At 53.4% G+C, this 10082-nt stretch overlaps 1 protein-coding gene across 1 annotated transcript; it reads right to left on the bottom strand.

Moving 5' to 3' along the window:
- Positions 1 to 8015: 8015 nt before the first annotated feature.
- Positions 8016 to 9855, bottom strand: LOC127780208 (uncharacterized). Its single transcript, XM_052307147.1, has 3 exons — positions 9375 to 9855; positions 8764 to 9171; positions 8016 to 8140 (listed from the first exon to the last, which is right to left on the bottom strand). The coding sequence occupies exons 1-3, from the start codon at positions 9853 to 9855 to the stop codon at positions 8016 to 8018; spliced, it is 1014 nt and encodes a 337-aa protein (XP_052163107.1).
- Between the last annotated feature and the right edge of the window lie 227 nt (positions 9856 to 10082).

Genomic DNA, 10082 nt, shown 5'->3' with positions numbered 1-10082 from the left:
CAACAGAGGCGAGGGGTATCTTTTCGGCGGAGCTCACCGTGGGAAATAAGACGCTACCAACCGCTTTCTTCATCGTCAATGTGCAAGGTAACTACAATGTTATTTTGGGTCGTTGTTGGATTCATGCAAATTGTTGTGTGCCTTCTACCTTGCATCAATGTTTAATCCAGTGGGACGGCGATGATGTTGAAATTGTTCAAGCGGATACATCGGCCGAGGTTGCAATGGCCGATGCTACTTTTGAGTGGCGTCATGGGAATATCCAATGCTTGTCGGGGAGGGATCTTTCTAGCTATGATTTTATTAGTATCTCCGATGGCAAATTTGTACCTATCTCTGTAAAGCCGGCTAGTGTAGCACGGCTAAGCCATATAAATTTGTATAATGAGTAAAGAGGCTAGTTTAGATTGGTTACAAAAGAGGGTGCAAGAATATCGGTCTACAAAGAACAATATTGGAGAAACCGTTGAAGATTTTGATGAAGTTGAGAAGCTTGGACAAGGGTTTACATCGGCCGATCCATTAGAGGAAGTAGACATAGGTGATGGAACTAAACCAAGGCCGACTTTTGTAAACAAAAATATGAAAGCCGATTATAAGGTTAAGGTAATCGAGCTATTAAAGAGTATGTTGATTGCTTTGCATGGGAATACCATGAAATGCCGGGTCTTAGCCGTGAACTTGTTGAACATCGGCTTCCAATTAAACCGGGTTTTAGGCCTTATAAACAACCACCTCGTCGTTTTAATCCTTTATTATATGACCGAGTCAAAGAGGAGATTGATCGGTTGTTGAAGGCAGGGTTTATTAGGCCATGTCGTTATGCGGAGTGGGTTTCTAGCATAGTCCCAGTGGAGAAGAAGGGGAGTGGTAAGATTAGAGTTTGCATAGATTTTAGAGATTTAAATAAAGCCACTCCTAAAGATGAGTATCCTATGCCTATAGCCGACATGATGATTAATGATGCCTCGGGTCATAAGGTGATTAGCTTTTTAGATGGTAATGCCGGCTACAATCAAATCTTTATGGCGGAGGAGGATATGTACAAGACGGCTTTTAGGTGCCCGGGATTTGTTGGTTTGTTTGAGTGGGTTGTCATGACTTTTGGGTTGAAGAATGCCGGTGCAACGTATCAAAGGGCAATGAATTTGATCTTTCATGATTTGCTAGGTATTATCTTAGAGATCTATATTGATGATATTGTTGTCAAATCGAATGGTATGGAAGGCCATATAGCCGATTTGAGATTAGCTTTTGAGAGGATGCACCGGTATGGTTTGAAGATGAACCCACTTCAATGTGCTTTTGGTGTGTCGGCGGGGAAGTTCTTAGGATTCATGGTGCATGAGAGAGGAGTTCAGATTGATCCTAAGAAGATAGAAAAAATTCGTGATTTCAAAGCGCCGACATGCAAGAAAGAGGTCCAAAAGTTGCTAGGTAAGGTGAATTATTTGAGGAGGTTTATTTCTAACCTAGCGGGTAAAATCGATGCTTTTGTTCCTATACTTCGCTTAAAAAAAGAAGCCGATTTTACTTGGGGGGCAAAACAACAAGAGGCGTTTGAAGAGTTGAAGAGGTATTTATCTACTCCACCCGTTGTGCGAGCGCCTAAAACCGGAAAGCCTTTTCGGTTATATATTGCCTCCAAAGACAAAGTCATTGGTGCCGTTTTGACGCAAGAAGAAGATGGCAAGGAATATATCATTACATATTTGAGCCGCCGTCTTTTGGATGCCAAAACGAGGTATGTTTTTATAGAGAGACTTTGTCTATGCTTATACTATGCTTGTACCAAATTGAGGCATTATTTGTTATCTAGTACATGCATAGTTACTTGTCAAGCCGATGTTATTAAACACATGTTGCAAAGGCCAATTCTAAGTGGGAGAATTGGCAAGTGGGCGTATGCTTTGATAGAATATGATTTGGCTTATGAACCATTGAAAACTATAAAAGGCCAAATTGTATGTGATTTTATAGTGGACCATCATATAGATGTTGCTTATGAGGGAGAGGTTTGCTTAGTTGAAGTTTTACCTTGGAAGATTTATTTTGATGGTTCTTCTTGCAAAGAAGGTCAAGGCATAGGGGTAGTTTTGATTTCACCTAATGGCATGTGTTATGAGGCATCGGTTCGTTTGGAATATTATTGCACAAATAATCAAGCCGAATACAATGCTTTATTGTTCGGCTTACAAGTTATGGAGATGATTGGAGCTAAATATGTGGAGGCCTTTGGTGATTCGGAATTGGTGGTGCAACAAGTCGCCGGGATCTACAAATGCTTGGATGGATCACTAAATAGGTACCTCGATTCATGTTTAGATATTATTGCCAATTTTGATAATTTTGCTATTAGACATATTGCTAGGCATGATAATTCTAGAGCAAATGACTTGGCACAACAAGCATATGGTTATAATGTGAAGAAGGGGTTATTTCTGATATTAGAAGAGCCGGTGCTTGATTTTAAATTTTTGTGCGAAATTGGCAAAGTTGGGAACCAGGGGCGGTCTGACCGGCATTGCACGGCCGGTTTGACCGGTGACCAGGGGCGGTCTGACCGGCCGTATGCCGCCGGTCTGACCGGCGACCCCGAGCAGTCTGACCGGCCCTGTATGGCCGGCCTGACCGGTTCTGGGCAGAATGCTGGGGGGCACGTTTCAAGTAATTTTGAGGCCGAATTAATTGTGAATTCGGACGTTTGTGCCCAAGATACAGAAGAGGATTGGAGAATTCCTTTGATTCAATATTTGAAAGATCCCACACTAAAGGTTGATCGAAAGATTCGGCGGCAAGCATTCAAATATACACTGCTTGATGGAGATTTATATCGCCGAAACATAGATGGTGTCTTGTTGAAGTGCTTAGATGAAGATCAATCTAAAGTGGCTATGGGAGAAGTACATGAAGGAATTTGTGGAACTCATCAATCGGCCCACAAGATGAATTGGTTGCTTAGAAGAGCGGGGTTGTATTGGCCGAGGATGATTGATGATTGCTTCAAATATTATAGAGGATGCGAGGCTTGTCAACGGTTTGGCAATGTTCAATTGGCTCTCGCCGCCGTGTTGAACCCTATAATCAAACCATGGCCGTTCCGGGGATGGGCTTTGGATTTCATTGGTCAAATTTATTTTTTGTCATCAAAAGGGCATAGATTCGTGTTAGTCGCTACGGATTACTTCGCCAAGTGGGCCGAAGCCGTGCCTTTGAAGAGTATGACTCATACGGAGGTAATTGACTTTATTTTGAAACATATTATTCATAGATTCGGTATTCCGCAAACATTAACTACGGACCAAGGTGCTTCTTTTATGTCTAAGGAAGTGAAGAGTTTTACCGAATCTTATGGTATTAAATTGTTGAGTTCTTCTCCTTACTACGCTCAGGCTAATGGACAAGCCGAGTCGAGTAATAAGACATTGTTAAAGCTAGTAAAAAAGAAGATTGAGGAACACCCGAAGAGGTGGCATGAGGTGCTTTCCGAAGCGTTGTGGGCGCATAGGATATCTAAACATGGTGCCACTAAAGTCACTCCTTTTGAGTTGGTTTATGGTCAAGAAGCCGTTTTACCGGTAGAGGTAAATCTTGGTTCTCTTCGTTATATCAAGCAAGATGATTTGTCAAGTGAAGATTACAAGACATTGATGGGAGACAACCTTGATGAAGTCATCGACAAGCGCTTGAAAGCGTTGGAAGAAATAGAGAAAGAGAAGAAGAGGGTGGCCAAGGCGTACAACAAGAGGGTGAAAGCAAAATTGTTTCAAGTTGGAGACTTGGTTTGGAAGACAATTTTGCCTTTGGGTACTCGATCCAAGGAGTTCGGTAAGTGGTATCCTAGTTGGGAAGGTCCTTATTGAGTTTGCGGCATTGTTCGAGGGAACGCATACTTTTTGGAGACACTACAAGGGGAGCGTTTTCAGCGAGCAATCAATGGGAAATACTTAAAGAAATACTTCCCGAGTGTTTGGCAAGACGCTTAGGAGGTACTATGGCCGGTAATTGGATTATCGTCCTAAGACCAAAAACATGTCCTATGCTTTTAGATTCACGTTGTTCATCAAAAAGGCAGGGGGGCATGTGTTTACACCCAAAGTTGGCACCTGGGCTTAAAATAGGAAATATTGCCAAAATTTGGAAGTCTACCGGTTTTCTTCGAGGTAGGCCGGTCTGACCGCCATGTGTTGGGCGGTCAGACCGCCGGTTGAAGGCCGGTCAGACCAGCGGCATGTGGCCGGTCTGACCGGCAGGCCCGAGTCTGATTCTGATGCGTTGGGTTTCGAGGTTTCCTTGCTCGGGAAGGCATGTTTCGGGTTTCCTTTGGTTTCTAGCCCGAGTTGGACGTGAAGAAGGGCCTGTAGAGGGCAAGACCAACCCCTATATAAGGGACAAGGCTGGTTCATTGTAAAAATCAATCTACTATCAATCAATCGAATCGTTCTTTTCATATTGCTTTTAGTTTTCTCTTAGTTTGTCCATCTTTGTCAGTTTGCGCCGTAAACCGTCCGCCGCCGCTGCGAGAGTGCGACATCTCTTTGTAGGTTTGTCCTGAAATCCTTCCGTTTTGCCCACGAGACGGGTAGTTATCTAGAGATCGGCTCCGCTAGCCGGTTTAGTTATCAAAACCCATCTAGGTTTAGCTTTTTGCTAGATCGAGGTGGTTGGCGACTCTAGGATCACCGCAAGGCTTAAGGTGCTGCGATCGTGCTTGTCAACTTGTCACAAAAAGTTGCCAACAATACCTACCACCACTCCGCCGGATACAGAGGCGACTTGGGGGCACGGCCGCCCGTCCAGTCGAATGTGACCGGCAACAGGCCGGTCACAGATTGGTCACGTCTGATTGACATGGGTCAGTCAGGCGGCACCGCACGTCTGCCCTTACCGCATTAAACACGGTGAGGGACAGTTGGGGCGCCACGCGTTGATGGCCATTCAGCCTGGGTCCCCTCCCTTTCGCTCCCCCCCCCACATGGCAGTTGGGCGAGGGCCTCGGGGCGAGGTAGCGCGAGGCCCCGAGGGGCACGACGTGGCACCCCGAGGCCCCCCGGCCGCTTCTGCGACTCGCGAAGTGCGGGAGTAGGGCTAGGCTTTAGAGCCACGCGCAGGATGGGAAGGTAACTTCCCCTCATTTTTGCATACCCCCGGGCCCATATCTCCGACAGTAGCCCCCGACACCGCGTCGGACATTGGTCCCCTGAGGATAGTCTGACGTGGCGCCTCACGACTTCTCGTACCGTGGTTGTGGGCCCGGCGGGGAATCCAGACGGTTGTCGGCGAGCGGCTAGGCTGGCGCATTGGCCAAGATGGCGATTTGACCGCCATTAACCGCGCTGATGATGGGGGCGCCTAGGGCGCGAAAATCAGGGGGTCGGCTAGACCACGCCTAGACTCGTCACCCACGCCGCCTCGACTCCCTCGCCTGCCAGGCACGCGATGGGACCGACGGTGGGCCCACCTAACCGCGCCCATGAACATTGCACGCCCCGCGCCGAGTGTGCCGCTCACAGGCGCACTAAACGCTGGGCGCGGATTCAGTGGGCGACGTGGTGAGTGGACGCGAGAAACAATGAGGCAACCGCAGGCGCGGGAATCGAGGAGGCAACCGCGGGGGCGTGAAACGAGGAGGCGAGCGCGGGCGAAGCGGGGATAAAAGGATAGGGAGGCGGAGAGTTCGTCCCCTTCTTCTCGCCGACTGCTCGCCTGCACACTCGCTCCTCAAGCCCCAACGCTTCTCTCGCTCCACGCTATTCCATACACCGAACTCCTCGCCATTTCCCCGCCGGTCACCATGGTCCAAGACGCTGGTGACGCTGTGCTCCCGGCGTCGTGCATCACAGCAGAGAGGCATCTTAGCCTCATCCGCAAGATCATGTCGAAGGACGCCGCCGTGAGGGTGGGGGAGTCGCGGCCGCGGCCGCGGTACCCAAAGCGATCCGTGCACCTGCTGTCCTTCTCCATGGTGGGGTTGGTCCTGCCATTTTCTAGGTTCTTCCATGAGGTTTTGGATTTCTACGAAATTCATGCCTTGCATCTCGCACGCAACGCCGCAATGACGCTGGCCATCTTCGTGCACCTGTGTGAGATGTTCGTCGGGGTGCGGCCGACGGCGCGGCTGTTCCAGTCCTTCTTCGTCCCACAGCTGTAGCATGGCACGGCGGTGGGACGATGCTACCTCCAGCCCCGGCCGGGCACGGCGAGGCAGTACATGAGAGCCACCTCCACAAGAAGTGGGAAGATTGGAAGAAGGATTGGTTCTACACCGCGCTGCCGGATCATCCGCGACTTCGGCTCCCCGCCGCCCCCCCCCCCCAAACGATCCGCCTCGTGGTTGGTGGTTTCGGAACTAGGCGAGGGGTACGACGCCGTGCGGGATCGCCTCAGGGGCCTGCGAAACCAGGGCTTAACGGGGGTGATGGTGTTTGGCGACTACTTCCGTCGTCGCATCGCGCCTCTCCAGGAGCGGTCCCGCGGCGCGTGGGAATACACTGGGCACAACGATCCCATGCGCACCCACGTGGGTGAGCGCTGGGACTGGGGCGAGGAGTACACGAAGACGGTGATCCGGCGGGTGCTGGGCCTGAACACTGTCGAGCAAACGCTGATCCTGGACGAGATCCTCCCCCTCTGCAGCGACCGCGACTGGGAGAGTATCCTGGCTGTGATGTCGGCCATCGGCGCCGGCAGGGGTCGGTCCTGTCGGGGCGGCGCCGTCGGCGCAGGTAGCAGCGGCGTGACCGCAGGCGGTAGCCGGACCGGCGGCTCCGGCTGGGGCGGCGGCTCCCGAGCACCTGGTCCGAGCCGTGGGCCCGGGGGAGATTCGGCCAGCGACCCGAAGGGGAAACGGAAGATGTCCGAATCTCGGCCGCCCTCTCCCCCGCGCGGAGGGGGCGCCGAGCGAATGGCGGACAGACCGCCGGCGGGCCACAAGCGCCCCGACGTGTCCTAGGCTGGACCTTACAAAGCCGTGCCGGGCGAGCAACTCGCGAAGCGCGAGGCCGTTGCTGAGCGCGCGGCGATAGCGGCGAGGGCTTCCGAGCTGGAGGCCCGGGAGAAGCAGCTGGAGGCAAGCGGGCAGCCTGGCGGCGCGGAGTTGGTGAGCCAGCTCACCGTGGCTCAAAGCGCTCTCGCCGACCTGGGGAGCCTGGTGCAGGACCAAGCCGGGGAGATTGCGGCCCTTCGCCTCACCAACGAGATTGGACCTGGCCAACTCTCCGACGCCGTCGAACGGCTGGAGCGCGCGAGGCGTCGGGTAGGCATCTCCGTGCGCCAGGACCGTAAGCTCCCGCCAGGCTGGACGGGCTGGCAGCGGATTTGGAGAGGCTAGAGGAGGAGGTCGGCGAGGCCGTGAAGTCGTCGTCGGCTTTTTTGGCGCGGGCTGCGGTGGAGCTGGTCCTCGCAAGTCATTAAGCTCGTGACCCCGACTTCCTCCTGTAGCACGCGCTCGAGGACTTCCCCCCGGGACCGAGGCGAGGGCTCGGGATCAAGACCGGGAGGCGGAAAACGCGATCGTCTCCAGCTTCGAGGGGTCGGCCCCTCGGTTCAGCCTCGCGCTTGCTTTAGACGAGGAGAGCGGGAGCAAGGACGGTGGTGGCGATGGCGGCGAGGACTGGGATGAGGTGGTCAGTGGCACCGGCCTCGGTGGCCCGGGCACTCCATGACTATCCCCGCTTTTCTTCTTTTATTTTGTTATGTGCTCGCGGTGAACGCTTCAACTTTAGGCGATCGCGCCATCCTGTTTGTAAAATAAAGCTTCCCCTTCGCACATTAATGTTCTTGCTTTCTCCTTTGAATGTCTGTGGCAAGGAAAGAAGAAAAAACCAAAGCGAACGTATTCAATTGACTTTCTTATGATTAAGTTGCCGCTCTTACCGCCTTTATGCCCTCCCCCTCCCCCCGTCGGGCTCGTTCCAGTGAAAAGGGAAACTCACGCTCGGCCCATGGCACCTAGGTGGCGAGGGGCAATGCCGTCGCCCCGAGGGAGCTGCCTAGCGGGTCTAGCCAGACCAAGGCTACGACGACCAGGGGTCGGGGATGGCCGTGTGTAGGCCCTTCCGAGCCCCCAGGGCTCGCCGCAGGCCGGGGCGCGGCCCGCGTTTAGGCTCCCTTTCGGCAGTTTTCAGGTCGCCCAACGCCACTTAGGGTCCGGAGTAAGCGCGAATCATCCTTTGAACCAGGACGAGCCATAGGAAGGAGTAAGAAAGGGCGCGCAACGGCCACTACTTGAGCGGAAAAATTTATTGCTGGGGAAGAGAAAAGATACAACATATTTAACAGTGGTAGCCCCCGGCCAAGCCTGCACAAGCCGAAGGATGTGCGAGGGTTGGCCCGAGCGCAACCCTGTGGATAGAAACGGCGGAGGTGTTCGATATTCCAGGGGTTAGGCAACTCCGTGCCGTACTCCGTGGTTAGCCGAACGGAGCCCGACCGGGGAACGCCGATCACTTTGTATGGTCCTTCCCACATTGGCGAGAGCTTGCTCAATCCCAAGCGCGACTGCACACGGCGTAGGACGAGGTCGCCGAATTGTAGTGATCGGGCCCGGACGTGGCGCTGGTGGCAGGCTTTGTTGGTAGCGCGTCGCTCGCAGGTCTGCGCGCCTGCTCCGCTCTTCTAAATAGTCGAGATCGTCACGGCGAAGATCATCCTGGTTGGCCTCATCGTACAGCGCGACGCGGGGCGAAGCCAGGGAAAGCTCGGAAGGTAGGACCGCCTCGACGCCATACACCAAAAAAAAGGGCGTTTCCCTGGTGGTGCGACTTGGAGTGGTCCGATTCGCCCACAGCATGGCGGGCAGTTCCTCAAGCCATGAATCCCCGTGTTTCTTCAGGACGTTGTACGTCTTGGTGTTGAGGCCTTTGACGATTTCGGCGTTTGCTCGCTTGACTTGGCCGTTGCTCTTGGGGTGGGCGGACGAGGTGAAGCACAGCTTGATGCCCATGTCATCGCAATAGTCGCCGAACAGCTCACTGGTGAACTGGGTGCCGTTATCCGTAATGATACGGTTGGGCACCCCGAACCAGCACGTAATGCCCCTGATGAACTTGAGGGTGGAATGCTTGTCGATCTTGACGACCAGGTAAGCCTCGGGCCACCTGGTGAACTTGTCGATGGCGACGTACAGGTGCTGATACTCGCCTCGGGCCGCTTTGAAGGGTCCTAGGATGTCTAGCCCCAGACCACGAAGGGCCAAGAGAGCGGGATGACCTGCGAGGCTTGGGTCGGTTGATGGGTTTGCTTGGCATGGAACTGGCACGCCTTGCATCGCCGGACCCATTCTTGGGCATCTTGCAACGCGGTCGGCTAGTAAAAACCTTGTCGGAAGGCTTTACCGACCAATGTGCGTGAGGCCGAATGGGCCCCACACTCACCCTGATGAGCGTCGGCGATGAGCTCCACGCCTTGCTCCCGAGAAATACACTTCAAGAGTATCCCGTTGGCGGCACGCCGGTAGAGGGTCCCTTCTATGAGCACGTATCGCTTAGAGATACGCGCGAGCTTCTCAGCTTCTGCGCGATCCTCAGGAAGAGTATTATTGTCGAGATAAGCCCGGATGTCAGTCATCCAAACGACCTGACGAGGGGGGTCGGGGTCGACCCCCTCAGGCCCCGAGGCCCGCGGGTCGTCAGGGGTCAGGGCAGAGGCCATGGCGTCGGGGTCCCTCGGGGGGTCCACCCGCACTGACGGCTGCGCCAGCCTTTCCTCGAAGGTCCCCGGGGGGAGTGGGGCTCGTGCCGACGCGATGCGCAACAACTCGTCAGCGACTGCATTATCGCGTCGGGGCACATGCCGGAGCTCGAGTACGTCGAAGTGGCGTTCCATGCATCGCACCTTGCGGACGTATGTGTCCATTTGCGGGTCGGTGCACTGGTGCTCCTTGGAGACTTGATTTACGACCAGCTGGGAATCGCCTAGGACAAGGAGGTGACTGTCACGCCCGGAATTTCTATCCAAAATTCCAAACGCTTACATGTGTAGAAACCCTCGTCCAGGAATCAGCCGAGGTACACAATAACAAATTGATAATAGAGTACAATTATTACTCTAATTAATAAGCAAATAAAATGTCATTACAGAGG

The sequence above is a fragment of the Oryza glaberrima genome, chromosome 7, assembly GCF_000147395.1.
Source record: "Oryza glaberrima chromosome 7, OglaRS2, whole genome shotgun sequence".
NCBI lineage: Eukaryota > Viridiplantae > Streptophyta > Magnoliopsida > Poales > Poaceae > Oryza > Oryza glaberrima.
Note: the sequence above shows the minus strand (reverse complement) of the source record. Positions and strands in the feature narration are given on the sequence as shown.